Source organism: Budorcas taxicolor, chromosome 5 (genome assembly GCF_023091745.1).
Source record: "Budorcas taxicolor isolate Tak-1 chromosome 5, Takin1.1, whole genome shotgun sequence".
Classification (NCBI taxonomy): domain Eukaryota; kingdom Metazoa; phylum Chordata; class Mammalia; order Artiodactyla; family Bovidae; genus Budorcas; species Budorcas taxicolor.
In genome coordinates, this window is record NC_068914.1 from 89,611,429 (window position 1) to 89,626,989 (window position 15,561).

Below are 15,561 nucleotides of genomic sequence, written 5' to 3' on the forward strand. Positions count from 1 at the left end.
TTAAAAATTTATCAGGACTTTCTATTTTTATAATTTTAAGATTTTAGAGTACTTATGATCACAGGGAAAAAGAATAGAAAATTTAACTTCTTATTATATCACAGAGGGGCATTCCTGGAATTCATGTGAACAAAAATTTTAATTTTTATATAGTTTTATTAATAAACACAGGGAAATGATATAACACATTAAATTTTCAAAGTCTCACCATAATATTCTTAAAAGTACAAAATTCAACGCCTAAATTTTACATTTTCCCCGTGATAATGGACAAGAAAAAACTCAGTAATTATAAATACATATATTTTACAAAAAAATTCCATTTATCATGGAAATTATCTAGATTACAAAGAATGACTGAATTATGACTGAATTTCATATCCTAATGGATCAAGGCCCTGGTCAAGGAGCATTAGAGAGGATTCTCTTAACTTCTGTAGCAATTTCCTTAATTCTTCCTTAGAAAACACCTGTTTTTAAAAAAGAGAAAATGTTAAGAATGAGAACAAAGAAGAGTGTAAATTTATAGTCACCTAATCAACCTGATTAGCTTAATGCAAGAAGAAATTCCTCTTTAAGATTTATGTAGCCAGAGGTCAGTATATTAGCATAGCTCAAATCTATTTCTCTGGGCCAGTCAATATACTGCTAACTGCTTAGATATGTAAACATATTCTGTATAGAGAAGCACAAACATGAAAACTGGATCATTACTTTAAGAAAATCTAAGAACATTTAAAGAATATATACATCTCACAAAATTAAATATTACTACTTGTGTGCATGCTAGGTCACTTCAGTCTTTCCAGGGGATCTTCCTGACTCAGGGATCAAATCCGAGTCCCTTACGTCTCCTGCATTAACAGGTGGGATCTTTGCCACTAATGCTACCTGGGACGCTCCAAATATTACTACAAAGGACATCAAATCATTAAAATTTACAAGTGCAAACGCTCTAGAACTTACCAAATATAGTTTGTGGCGCTCAGAGGACACCATATCTGCTAACTGCAGGCATTCCTGATACTGACCGGTACTATGCAATATGGTGTGAAGCAGAAAACACAACATTGGCAGACAAAGCTTTCTCAGTAAAACCATTTGATGTATTCTTTCATGGTCTTCCTCAGCATCCTACACACAAACCAAAATGCAACAAATAGAAGCTAAAGAGTTTCTATAAAGCCTATTAGGCCCATTAAAAATAAAACAAGGCGAGGTTTCTTTTTTTTTTTTCGGTCGTGCCACTCAACTTGTGGTATATTAATTTCCTGACCAAGGATCAAACCTGTGCTCCCTGCAGTGGAAGCTTGGGGTCCTAACCACCGGACCACGAAGATATTCCCACGGTAAGGTTTCAATCACAGTATCGAGTAGACACGATTTTTTGGCAAAAAACATGAACAAAATCTACTTCAGAGGAGTCACAAGTCTGATAATGAAAACAAAATGCTTCTGAAACTGTATCTACTATGTCTTAAATAAACATCTGCATAAAAGGAAAAACGTTAAGACTAGAGCAAAAATCAGAATAGAAAATAATAACTTTTCCCCTGGATATACATAGAAGGAAACAGAGGCAGATATTGGGCAGTCTGAAAGGGCATTTCATACCCTGTGATTCCTGCTGGGAAGAAGGGTCAGGATGAGGGGAGAGGTGCACAAGGAGGACAACTTCACTGCAAATATTTTTTTTAATACTTAGAATGAATTCATGATGCTTTTGTATAATTTTATAAAAATAGAAAAATTAAAAGAATGCAAAGATTTGAATAATACAGTGAATGGGGCAGAACTAACATATATGAGAAAACTTACTGTAGAGAAAACAATGAGCATTTCTTTATAAGTATACAGGGATCTTTCTAAAAAGTTTTGTAGACTCTCAAGAGTACAGAAAAAATAGACCTCTTATGTTCACTAACATTTTCTTATTTCTTATAGACCTCTTATGTTCACTACATTTTCAAAGTTGAAAAGTAAAATCATTTAAATAATAAAAAGGTACCCAAATTTTCTGAAATAATCTTAAAACTTGAAAGGAAATCCATATGACTAAGTGTAAAACAAAACTTAAGGAGTTTCCCTGTGGCCTAGTCAGGGATTAGGATTCTGGGCTTTCACCGCCATGGCCTGGGTTCAGTTCCTGCTTGAGGAACTGAGATCCTACAAGCTAGGCAAGACAAAAAAAGTAACATGTATCATATGTTGTGTGCTATGCTTAGTCGCTCAGTGATGTCCGACTCTTTGTGACACCATGGACTGTAGCCCACCAAGCTCCTCTGTCCATGGGGATTCTCCAGGCAATAACACTGGAGTGGGCTGCCATGCCCTCCTCCAGGGGATCTTTCCAACCCACAGAATGAACCAGGTCTCTCACATTGCAGGCGGATTCTTTACCGTCTGAGCCACCAGGAAAGCCCAAGAATACTGGAGTGGGTAGCCTATCCCTTTTTCAGGGGGTCTTCCCAACCCAGGAATCGAACTGGGGTCAGCCTGCATTGCAGGCGGATTCTTTACCAGCTGAGCTACCAGGGAAGTCCTGTATAATAGTGTAGAAGAAAACGGGACAAGCAAAAATAACAACTGCCCCTTTGAAAAGCCTAATAAGATAATTAATTAAAATTTTTCCTTATGACAATTATATTCATCATTAAAAGTATGTTCACGTGAGATATTAAATTGTTAAAACATTTTTCGAAGGTAGATATAAGTAGAAGTGTGAAGCAATAGAATGTAATCTGGAAATTATACCAAAGAATAATTGTACTAACTTTGACATATGTCAGGTTTCTATGCATAGGAAAAATTATTATCCATCTTTTTGTTCTGTTTTGAGATACAGATACATGGAAGCAAATATTAAAATGCATGCTTTGTATTTTCTTAGCTTTAAAAGGGAAAGCACCTTCATTTATTTTCTCAAATAAGCACTCATTCCCTTCACAGGCAGATTTAAAACACCTCGAGGCCTCACTCATAATTCATACTGGTGATTCCTACTTGGAGCCTAGTAAGAATGAGAGGACTGCTTCTTTTTGGGTCATTCCATTTGTGCTCCAATATACTCTTCTCCCCTACCCTAAAGAGACAAAGCGCCTGTGGTTCCTAAATCTCTTACCAACTGAAAGTAGCAGCTGGCTTTTGGATAACCTGGTCTCACAGGATGGATTCTGGGACCTGCCTCTCCTCAATCCTGCTGCTGCCAAGTATTAGGGTGTGATCTCTTCTGCTGACTGCAGGGGACTCCCACACCAGCAGACTGGTTGCATCAAGTATCCAGAATCATGCCTGATGGGCCCAGCAGTCTGCCTCAAGGAAAACAGAACAAATTGCTCTGCTACCACCTATGATATTTTTCTCATCTGAATGAACAAAAGCTTTCAAAGATCCTGTAAATATATATTTTAAAAAAGATTCTTTCCATCAGGGATGTACAGTGCCTTATATGTGAGAAAGGATCATTAACTGGGATGTGTTGATATGTATATATATGTATGTACCCTATTGAGGATAGGGGGGTGGGGCTGCAGCAGGGTCTCTAAAGACAGATAACACTGGAGTACTGCTAAGGAAGTAAGGAAGTCATCCATGTAGATATCTCAGGGAAAGAGCATTGTAGGCAGAAGAACAGCAAAGAGGCCAGAAAGTTAGAACAAAGGAGAGGAGAAGAGTAGGATACAAAGACTGGGGAGGCAGTCAGGACCAGTGTATGTGTGACTTTGTCGGTCAAGAAAAGAACTTTGGTTTTTATTCAAAGTGTAATGAGAAGCCATCAGAAGGATCAGAGTAGGAGAGTGATATCTCTTTGATTTTAAAAGAAAATACTATATGAAGGGGCTGCATACAGAAGAGTGGAAGCAAGGCAAAGACAGCTGACGCTTCAACCAGAATGCGGTTGAGGCAGAGGTGGTGAAGAGCAGATAGAGATGGCCTGTCTGCTCCATTTGCTCTGCCATCCTTGTGTGCCACCAGCCTCCAACATGAATGGGACCATTCTGCAGTTATGTAAAAAGTGAGGTGCAGATTATAAGAGCCAGCATATCAGGTCAGGGCTTTGAACAGCTGTGCCTTGCACAGTGGTGCTGGACAGTAAATGAGTGGCGGATGAAATCTAATCCCTGCTCCATTCTACAGGTCATGTGCACTTGACATGAAATCTATCTGTGTAAGAGAGTGGGTACCATTTCCTAATCCTTATACAAGTTATGTAAGTGCTAGCAGGAGCCCTGAATAATTTTCTGCTTCGCTGAATATGTAAGAGTATTAAGCTAAACTCAACTCAAAATATCATCCTTTATAATTAGTTCAAGAAATCGCTTCTTGTTTGGATTAGATTTGAAGAAGTGACTGACACAGAATGTTGACTTAAAAATGCTTGTAAACAAAATGGTATCATTCATAATCTTCCATTCCATCTCCATTTAAAAAATATTCCAAAGTGTCTGTTCTGTGACTTTCACTATCTAAGATTAATTAATACTTAGAATAACAATACGTAAGTATAAATATTTATGCATAAATAAGACATTGAGTCTTTTCAAACCTTAAATACCAATAGCATATTGCCAACACTAGCATTTTCTCTTCATGAGCATCAACATAAATCAGGAGAGAAAAGTTTAACATTAAGGAACCTGCTAAAGATTCAAAACTATTTTATTTCCCTGATAGCTCAATGGTGAGGAGTCCACCTGCCAGTGCAGGAGACAAGGGTTTTGGTCCCTGGTCCAGGAAGGTCCCACATGCCACGGAGCAGCTGAGTCTGTGTGCCGCAAAGACGGAGCCCATACACCTAGCACCTGTGCTCCCCAGTGGAGAAGCCACTGCAATGAGAAGCTGACGCACAACTAGGGAGTGGCCCCTGCGCGCCAAAACCAGAGAAAAGCCCGTGCAGCTATGAAGACCCAGCACAGTGAAAAGTAAATTAATGAATTAATTAGATAATAATAAAAAGAACCCCCGCCCCGGCACACAAAAAGGTTCAAAACTATGAAGTCAGCAGGGTTCTACTATGAATTTATATATAAGATGTGGAGACTTTTAAGATAATTACTATATCACGAGTAGTAGCAAACAGTAGTAGTAAACTAAAAAAGAAATACTGGGTTTCACCTCCATAGATTCTGGTTTAATTGGTCTGAAGTAGGGCTGGCCTTTTTTCTTTTTTAATTACCTAAGAAGCTTTAGTATTTAATTTACCTGGGAAGCTTTTAGTATTTTTTAGTATTTAAACAGCAAACTGTCCTTAATATTTTGCTTCTGGTCAGAAAATGGAAGCCAGTAAAGTGAGAAAAAATGTAGTAGCAAAAAACAAAACAAACAATAAAAAAGAAGCGAATATATTAGGATTCAGGGAACGCAGAAGGAAAGCTACCAAAGACACTCTTAGGATTTTTCTATTCAAAATAAGGTTATCCAAGAATCCAGCATGTATAATCCTTGGAACTGAGTTAATGCACTGTTTCTGTCATGCCCCAGGAGCGAGCCTCAATACCTTTCCCTCACAACATTATTACTTGCAGCATTCTTCCTTTCCCCTACTTCTACTCATCCAAATTTACCCATCATTCAAGGTTCAGTCAAATGCTATACCTTTTAAGCATTCTGTCCAGATCTCTTCTGGGTAGAAGCAGCCTTTGCTTTTTCTGAAGTCAGAAAATACTGCATCTGTGCTTTTTTTTTTTTTTTTGGCATTTAGTACTTCTGTAACTGACTCTCAACCCAGGCTACACATTAACGCCTTCCAGGTAATTTAAACTATTTTTTTTTAAAGCCCAGCCCTACTTCAGACCAATTAAACCAGAATCTGTGGAGGTGAAACCCAGTATTTCTTTTTTAGTATCTAAAAAACATTTTTAAATTGAAAATCATTTCAAACAAACTAAATTACAACAACAGTACAAAGAATATCTCAATACCCTTTACCCTGCTTTGCTCAATCTTTATCCTGTCTACTTTATGATTTGCTTGTGTATGCATCTATAAACACACATTTTTTTTTTTTAAACCCTTTGAGGGCAAGTTGCATAATCATGTTCCATTACCTCTAAATGTTTCAGAGTTTATTTCCTAACAAAGGGAATTTTTTTCCTAATATAGTCACACTGCAGTTAACGACTTCAGAAAATTTAACAGTGATATAATACCTTAACATCAATGACTCAACACTGTCCTTTATAGCATCTTTTTTTCTCCAACACAGGATCCAGTTTAGAATCACATATTGTATTTAATTGTCATGTCTTTTTGGGGACTCATTAAAAGGTTTTTTTGTTTTGTTTTAATACAACCTTTAAAGTTTATAATGGCTTTACTCCCCATGTTGTACAATATGTCCTCATAGCCTACTTTACACCCAGTGATTTGTACCTCCCACCCCACAACCCCTATGCTGCTCCTCCTTCCCTCTCCCCACTGGTAGCCACTAGGGGAATCACCCCAGTATTTTTTAAAGGTTCTCCAGGTCATTTAAATGGGCAGTTCAGAGGTGAGAGCCACTGCTTTACGTATGTCTTACTCACTCTACTAGACTTATCTTCACCTCTACAGACTGAGGTGAATACATGAATAACTGATTTTTGGTCCAGAATTTTTAAAAATTAGATTTTACTATACTATACTGACTGAACATATTAAATATGGAGAAACAGTTTACCCAGGAGTCAGACATTCATATATTCCCTAACTAGTATTCCAGGTTAGACTTAAATTATGGGATGTTCAGGTATAATATAGTACAAAGGTAATACAAGATCTGTAACTGCTCCTATTCAGAGAAAGAACTTTAAAAAAAAAAGATGTAGCTTGTAACAATGCACAGAGCTTACCTCTCTAACATCCACCATCCACCCTCCATCAACAAACAACAAGACATTGTACATTTTTTCCTTCACATCAGCAGTTAGGGCATCCAAATGCCCTTTCCAAATACCATAATCCATCTGGAAAACAGATATAAGGCAGACATATAATGGACTATAATATATTTGCAAAGTACAGAGATGTACATATATGGAACATCATTCTAAAGAACTGACATTCAGTAAGCCAAACACAAAATAAACATCAACAGGCTGCAGTTCAATAAAACACTAAAATGTTTACCATGTAAATGAACATTATTGTCACTTGAAGGTACGTTTCATGTTTGGTTAATTATCTACAAAAAGGTAACTAAACAGATTTCTTTTTTCAAACTGTAACAGTAATAAGGAAGATCAACTCTTATATTAGGAATATAACTGTTGAAGAAATGACCTTACATATATGACTTGTATTTTTGAGATGCAATGAGACATGTCTCATCTATATTTAACTTACTTCATATTTCTTTTCTTTGTGTTCATGAGCCACTTTCTCAGTAAAAGTTGCTTGAGTTGTCAAAGTAGGTTTTTGTGGAGCTGAATTCATATGCTTAAACCACTCATTAAAGGTTTCATGGGCTTCCTAAAATGTAAAGTAAAATAGAAAAATACAAAAAATGAAAACTTTTCACATATGTTCAATACAATTTTTAAAAATTTGGTTCTTAGAAGTAATTTTGCAGTAGTAAGAAATAAAATTTTTTGATATTTCTTTTTTATACAAAAAAATTACAGTGAATAAGTATTTTGTTTGTGATATTCACGTGCTTATCCGTGTCCTTGATGAGCCTATTAGCTTCCAGAGGGAAGCAAAGAAATTCAGACTTAGTCCTAAAACCTAGCTAATCACTTCATTATTTGTTGAATGAATTTTGAATGAGTATGTTGTTATTTTAGTCATAATATAGATTATCTTGCTTTTTTCAGTTGTTGCCAAAAGCAGAAATGCTAAAGTTGAATTAAGAATTCAAAGAATCTTAAGAAAACACATTGTGTGTTGGTTAACAATGATTAGAGGCTCCAAGTTCTTAGGGATCAGTGATTCCCACAGTCACAAGGGAGGTAAGATAGTAAGTCAATCACCACTTTTCAAAAAAGTAGTTTAAGGTTTGAGAGTGAATCAGGTTTGAAAGTCATCATAAAGGCAGGCACTTCATGGTTTTCTCTACAATCTCACCAAGTAAGCTCTGATGCACAAATGTTCTCGGATAGCGTTATCATCTTCAGCAGGAAGTGGGCTATCCATTCCTTGTTCCTCCCACTGGTTATAGATTTCTGCTATTGAATCCTGAGGAATTTTCACAAATACTTCTTTTGCAGCTTCGTGCTTTTTTGAGGCTGTGAAAAAGACATATAGTTTTCAATATACGTGGATTTCTGTGTAGTGGCTTCTAAAGGAGTCAAATTATTAGTCTGCAACTTTCACCGTGGCCTGTAACCATTTCAGGGCCCAAGGTACTTCTTTTAAAGGTTTGGGGGATCTTTCTACCTAATGGCTGGGCTTTTCCTTATTTCAGTGTGACAGTCACATAAAGGATTAATTAAATGTAGTTACTTTTGTTTTCATTATATATTTCAATTTTTGGCTGCCCTGCATAGCATGCCAAATCATACTTCCCCAACCAGGGACTGAATCCAAATCCACTGCAATGGAACACGGAGTCTTAAACACTGGATCACCAGGAAATCCCACAGCTACTTTCACATACTATGTCTTAAAAAAAAAAATTCCATTTTTCAAAACCTTGAGATTATATATAAAATTGAGTGGGACATAGTAAGTCACTATTAAATATGTTTTGTTTCACAATATCAGCCATAAAAGTGGGTATTTTGTACCTTACCCTACTGGAAGGGTTAGAAAAACAAAATTTAAGAACAGAAAAAAAAAACTTTGTAAAAAGAATATAAAATAGAGCATACCCAAGAATTTCCTCATTATCGCATTGCCTTGTTTTAGTGCTTCTGCTCTCTGTGCTGGGTCGAATACCAACCAGTCAATTACATCAATTTTTAATCGGTCTTCCTATTCATTTAATTGGAAAAAAAGAAATGTCAATTGTGCTTTTTCCCTAAGATATTCTACACATTAATAGAACCGGCTTACATCTGTACTACTACTGATTATTTTCCTTCAGGTTATACAAAATTATGAAAGAAAATATCTTTTCTTGGCTTATTTTCACATTTAATAGCTCTATATCTGATGTGCCACCAATTTAATTATCTGATTCCTTTAAGTGCTATTCTACAACCTTTTCTTTCCTAGATAAAACTTTCTATTCTTTTCTGAAAATAGGAATAAGTAAACTACATAAAAATTAGTTAACTGATCAAGTATCTAGAATAATCGGATGAGTAAAAATTCAATGCTCAGGTTTTTACTATTAAAGAAGCTTCCTTTAACATAAAACTGCTACTAAGCAATTCCTTACACAAGACTTAAGTTTGCTGCTAATTTTCATAACTTGGCTGACAAAGAAAAATTCTTAAAAACAGAAAGAAGCCAGAGTATTTTAAAGTAGACATTTAGAAAAAGCATAACACGAGGGATTATTCAGTCACATAATATACCTCTTGTACCCTCATATTACCTCGGTAGTACCCGTATCCAAGGCTGGGGACAGGTCATGATGACTGAATTCACCATCATCTTTCTTTCGAATATTCTCAACTACAGTTTTTGTTATAGCTGCAATATCCAAATCTAAAACATTTTTTGAAGGGACAGAAACAAGAAATTAATCATTCACACTAATTTCTTTAAATAATCACAATGATTTAGTAAATCTGGGATAACAATTCTTTAAAATATGAAAGAAATTATAAAAGAAAATGCCAAAATTAAAAGATATTTTACACAAGATACAGTATAAGTTATTTCATTCCAAAACAGAATTTTATTGAAAAGATCATTCCTTCTTTTCTTCTCAAGAGAAACAGGATTTAAAACTAGAAGGATATATGTTACTAAGACAAAATGATAATCTGCCTACAGAGCCCAAGAGATGAAGCCTTCCATTTTTACCTGCCTCTTTAGCCAGCTCCAGGCAATGGTGGCGCTGTTCAAACTCTGTAACACCTTCCAAAAATAATGCATACTGGGCAACAGCAAGGTCTTGAGGCAAATGACAGGTATAAAATGCTATGAGATTTGTATGTTTCTCATTTATTAAAAGCTGAAAAATAGAAAAGGATCAAAATGTTAATATGTCAATAATAAAGCAAGTTCTAGGAACAACAGCACTATTCAATTCAAAATTTTAAACATATTTAGGAGATATGCATACAGACATAGAGTTGTACTGCTAAACAGGATTAATTTTAAATTCCAAAACAAAGTATTTATGATAATTAACAGATATTTATGTATTTTGATAAGCCACTAGGTATTAAAACACTATCATTCTGATTTATGTTTTCATTAAAATGGTCAAAGGAAAAAAAAGAGGAAAAAAAAAAATGGTCAAAGGAAAAAAAAGAATCAAACTGTGGATTTGATTTTACCTGTTTTACCAGAGTTTACCTGTATGTATGTCTTTAAAACGTCAATGGAAATTTCTTCCTTCATAGGAAAAAAAAGATGTAATTATAAATACAGCTGTTTATGTGTACCACCAATATATCTTATAAAAATCCTGTCATAATGATTTTTAGTATTTACCACTGAGCAGTTACTACATGCCTGGAGAAGGCAATGGCACCCCACTCCAGTACTCTTGCCTGGAAGATTCCATGGATGGAGGAGCCTGGAAGGCTGCAGTCCATGGGGTCACTGAGGTCGGACACGACTGAGCGACTTCAATTTTACTTTTCACTTTCATGCATTGGAGAAGGACATGGCAACCCACTCCAGTGTTATTGCCTGGAGAATCCCAGGGACAGGGGAGCCTGGTGGGCTGCCATGTGTGGGGTCGCACAGAGTTGGACACGACTGAAGTGACTTAGCAGCAATTACTACATGCCAGGCTAACTGCTTAACAAATTTCTTGTATTAACTTACCCTAACTCTTTGTGAGTAATTACTATTATTGTTCACATTTCAGAGGAAGAATGTAAGACTTAAAGAGGTTTTATTTACCCAGATTTACACCACTAGAAGCTCCTGTGTAAGAATGTGAATCCAAGATTTTTAATCCAAAACCCCAGCTCTCAACTACTACATCATTCTGCCTTCTATGCATACTCTGCCCAAAATGTTACCAATCATTTAGGACAGAAGAAAAAGAAAGAAAACAAAGGTTTAATATCCCACAGAAAACTTAGTGTGGTTCAGTTAGCTTGCTGGTTGATTTCGAGTTGGGTACTGATGAGGACTGAAGTTATAAACTGTCTCCAGTCCAGGTAAACATCAGCATTCTGTAGTCACAGATCAGAACATTAGAGTCACCTGCAGTGAGTTATCACTGAGCAACAATGTGAGACTATGGTCACCATTCTAGAAAACAAAACCCCAAAGTAGCATGTTTTCCTGACAACAGATGTATAAAGCGTCAGCCTTGCAGAGAAGAGTATACAGCTCATTTTTATTTACTTTGGTCTGTAGTCCCAGAGTGCGGAAAAACAAAATCAGGTGAGTCATGAAGCGGAGGAGGTGTCCAGGTAGACTGTTCCTGCTTTTGGAAAGCCATTTGCTAAATTCATCCATCAAACCTACAAACCATTAAAGCAAAGATTTAGATGGATACAAATCAAAAAAGAGATACAAACACTATCCAAGGACATTTATTATATTCATATAGCACTCTTATCAATTCACTGTCTTACTGTTATGAACTACCACATAAAATAGCCTCTGGATTAAAGTCAAACTTTATTTTCTAAAAATTATATAGTTGCAGTCAAATAGGTTGAAAGAGATGACAAGATGTGGTAAGTCATGTGCACTGTTTTGATAACTTTTTAGAAAACTACTTTAAAAAACAAAGAACTCATGCAAAGTAAAATAAAATATATCTTACCATCAATGTCTCCCAGGATAAGGAATTTTTGAACTATATGATAATGTTCTTGATTCTCTTCTAGAACTCTCTGAAAAAATTTTTACATTTTCTGTAAATTTATTATGGTCATTCTGTAGTATATACTCATTGGTAAGCTAAAAACATAAAGTGTTGAAGGAACATATACAAACAAAGGGCTTCCCCGGTGGCTCAGCAGTAAAACAATCACCCTGCAACGCAGGAGCCGCAGGAGACATGGGTTCGATCCCTGGGTCAGGAAGATCCCCTGGAGCAGGGCATGACAATGCACTCCAGTACTCTTGCCTGGAGAATCCCAGGGACAGAGGAGCCTGGCAGGCTACAGTCCATGGGGACGCAGAGTCAGACACGACTGAAACCACTTAGCACACGTGCATTCAGATGAAGAAAAAGCTGGAAATGAAGGGTATTAAGAAACCTAAATAAAGTATGAGAAAGATACTGCCGTTGGGACTCAAGGTTGAACATTATTTTTTGAAACAGAGAACTGTGATAAAACAATTTAATCTCTGTAAATGTTATAAAACTTCTTCTTTTTTCAATTAAAATGCTTTAATCACACGTAGACAGATATATTTTTATTAATGTATTTTACTGTTTTCCTTGACTGTCCATGGTGAACCATAAGAGAAGGGGACAGGTGACCAAAGCAAAATAAGCTATAAGATTTCCTTCAATATAAACAGTGGTTTTTGAAAGCATTCATCTGCAAATTGTACCAAGAGTAATAAAATCCATCAAAATAGTGATTAGGCACAGAGTAGAAAAAATTTACAAGTAACATGCTGTTAGATTTTTTTCCTAAAGAAAATAATTTCTATCTTTTTGGTCAATTTTTTTTTTCTACATGGGATAGTCGATCCTGAGCCTGCAGCAAGGAAGCTAGCACCAGACTTCTCCAAATCCACATTTCCTTGCCTCCAATTCTTATCTGTCCAAAAGACAGGAAACCATAGACCTGCCTTTGTAGGAGGGTTTTAATTTTTATTTGTCTAAATTGTCTTCCAGCAGTCTTTCTTTCTTTTTTACAAATATTTGCTCCACCTGGAACTGACTGTAATGCATGTCATGAGGCAGAGATCTAGCTTTGTTTTATTTCAGACGGAAAATCAATTATGTCCATACTATGTAGGTAAATAAACCACCCCTCTTCCTCTGAAAGGAAAAGTCATCTGTCCTTTATTAGGTTCTCATATATATTAGAATCTAATACAGACTTGTATGTTCTGATGATCTATTTATTCCTGTGCCAATTCTATTGTTTTATTAAATCGTTATATTATTTTATTATTAAGGAACAACATAACTACTGTTCTTTTCTAAATCTTATTTCTATTCTCACTTACTCTTTTACTTGGAAATTTTCTGTTCAGAAATAATACCCCAAAGCAATAGGTTTCAACGTTAACTTTGGAATGACTGATATTAACAACAAATCATCTCATTCGGGAATGTGCTAAATCTATTTATTTGTGTCTTTCAATAAGATTCTATAGTTTTTTTATGGAGGTACTCAAACCCTTGGCTATTTATTCCTAGGCATCTTACAGTTTTGGTCAGTAATTTAAATGAGTCTTTTGGGGGTATTTAACTTATATGCAGAGAACATCATGAGAAACACTGGGCTGGATGAAGCACAAGCTGGAATCAAGATTGCCAGGAGAAATATCAATAACTTCAGATATGCAGGTGATACCACCCTTATGACAGAAAGCGAAGAAGAACTGAAGAGCTTCTTAATGAAAGTGAAAGAGGAGAGTGAAAAAGCTGGCTTCACTTCAGTTCAGTTCAGTTCAGTTGCTCAATCGTGTCCGACCCTATGAATCGCAGCACACCAGGCCTCCCTGTACATCACCATCTCCCGGAGTTCACTCAAATTCACGTCCATTGACTCGGTGATGCCATCCAGCCATCTCATCCTCTGTCGACCCCTTTTCCTCCTGCCCTCAATCCCTCCCAGCAACAGTGTCTTTTCCAATGAGTCAACTCTTCGCATGAGGTGGCCAAAGTACTGGAGTTTCAGCTTTAGCATCATTCCTTCCAAGAACACCCAGGGCTGATCTCCTTTAGAACAGACTGGTTGGATCTCCTTGCAGTCCAAGGGACTCTCAAGAGTCTTCTCCAACACCACAGTGCAAAAGCATCAATTCTTCGGCACCCAGTTTTCTTCACAGTCCAACTCTAGCATCCTTAAAGCTCAACATTCAGAAAACTAAGATCATAGCATCCGGTCTCATTACTTCATGGCAAATAGATGGGCAAACAGTGAAAACAGTGGCTGACTTTATTTTGGGGGGCTCCAAAATCACTGCAGATGGTGATTAGCAGCCATGAAATTAAAAGACGCTTACTCCTTGGAAGGAAAGTTATGACCAACCTAGACAGCATATTAAAAAGCAGAGACATTACTTTGCCAACAAAGGTCCATCTAGTCAAGGCTATGGTTTTTCCAGTAGTCATGTATGGACTATAAAGAAAGCTAAACACCAAAGAATTGATTCTTTTGAACTGTGGTGTTGTAAAAAGACTCTTGAGAATCCCTTGGACTGCATGGAGATCCAACCAGTCCATCCTAAATGAGATCAGTCCTGGGTGTTCACTGGAAGGACTGATGTTGAAGCAGAAACTTCAATACTCTGGCCACCTGATGTGAAGAGATGACTCATTTGAAAAGACCCTGATGCTGGGAATGATTGAGGGCAGGAGGAGAAGGGGACAACAGAGAATTAGATGGTTGGATGGCATCACTGACTCAATGGATATGAGTTGGGGTAGACCCCAGGAGTTGGTGATGGACAGGCAGGCCTGGTGTGCTGTGGTTCATGGGGTCACAAAGAGTCAGACACAACTGAGTGACTGAACTGAACTGAAATCCTTTTCTTACTAGCTGCAACAAGTACAAAAAGGCTATAATTTTTTTTATAACTTTATCTTGAATTTAGACACTTTAAAAATTCTCTTAATTATAGTAACTTATTGATTCACAAATTTTCTAGATTTATACTTTTATCATATGTAAATGTTCCCCTCTTTTTAGATTTGTATCTATTCCTTGACTTTCGTTTGCTGGAAAATAAAATGATTTTCATTTGTTTTATTTTCATTTGCTAGAATCTCCAAAACAGACTGATTTTTAAAAAAGAAAAATTTGATAAAGTATTAGCTTTTTTTCACCATACAAAGAGATCTTATACAATAAAAAGGAAAAGATAAAATTCAACAGAAAAATAAGTGAAAGTTCTAAATAGGAAATTAAAAAATGGTCAATTAACACTGGAAAACTTGCTCAGCCTTATGAATAGACAGGGAACTATGAGAAGAACAGGGAGTTTCTACTTCCCACCTCATCTGATGGGTTGGCAAAAACAAACAATGACATGTGGGGCTAGTTGAGAAGGTAGGGAAATGGCCATATCAATAAATTATTTGTAGGAATATGAATTAATTGCTACAACCAGGGAATTAATTTAAAATACATATACCCTTTAACTCAGCCACCCTGCTTTCAGAAAACTTATTGTAAAGAAACAGGACTAGTAGATAAGCATAAATAAGACTAACAAGAACATTCCCTGCAATGCTAGAAGTAACCCAAATGATTACCAAAAGGGGAATGATTCAAAAAGGATATATCACTCTATAGAATATTATATACCTATTAAAAATAATAAGTTAGGTTGTTAAATTTATATGCATTAACTCAAAGACAGTCT

At 36.2% G+C, this 15,561-nt stretch overlaps 1 protein-coding gene and 1 non-coding gene across 3 annotated transcripts in view; both read right to left on the reverse strand.

Annotated features, from left to right (window-relative positions):
- Positions 1 to 246: 246 nt before the first annotated feature.
- The window catches only part of NUP107 (nucleoporin 107), a 47,351-nt gene continuing 32,036 nt past the window's right edge, over positions 247 to 15,561 (reverse strand). For both annotated transcript variants that reach the window (XM_052641154.1, XM_052641153.1), the window contains 11 exons: positions 11,828 to 11,897; positions 11,401 to 11,519; positions 10,393 to 10,431; positions 9,895 to 10,045; positions 9,461 to 9,573; positions 8,790 to 8,892; positions 8,044 to 8,204; positions 7,324 to 7,449; positions 6,831 to 6,944; positions 967 to 1,134; positions 247 to 470 (listed from right to left, as the gene is read on the reverse strand). In XM_052641154.1, coding sequence (XP_052497114.1) covers positions 363 to 470; positions 967 to 1,134; positions 6,831 to 6,944; positions 7,324 to 7,449; positions 8,044 to 8,204; positions 8,790 to 8,892; positions 9,461 to 9,573; positions 9,895 to 10,045; positions 10,393 to 10,431; positions 11,401 to 11,519; positions 11,828 to 11,897 — 1,272 coding nt within the window. In that variant the 3' untranslated portion in view covers positions 247 to 362. The remainder of the gene's footprint in view (positions 471 to 966; positions 1,135 to 6,830; positions 6,945 to 7,323; positions 7,450 to 8,043; positions 8,205 to 8,789; positions 8,893 to 9,460; positions 9,574 to 9,894; positions 10,046 to 10,392; positions 10,432 to 11,400; positions 11,520 to 11,827; positions 11,898 to 15,561) is intronic.
- Positions 12,692 to 12,823, reverse strand: LOC128049160 (small nucleolar RNA SNORA38). The gene has a single exon (XR_008199522.1). It is a non-coding gene; the product is annotated as a small nucleolar RNA SNORA38 (small nucleolar RNA).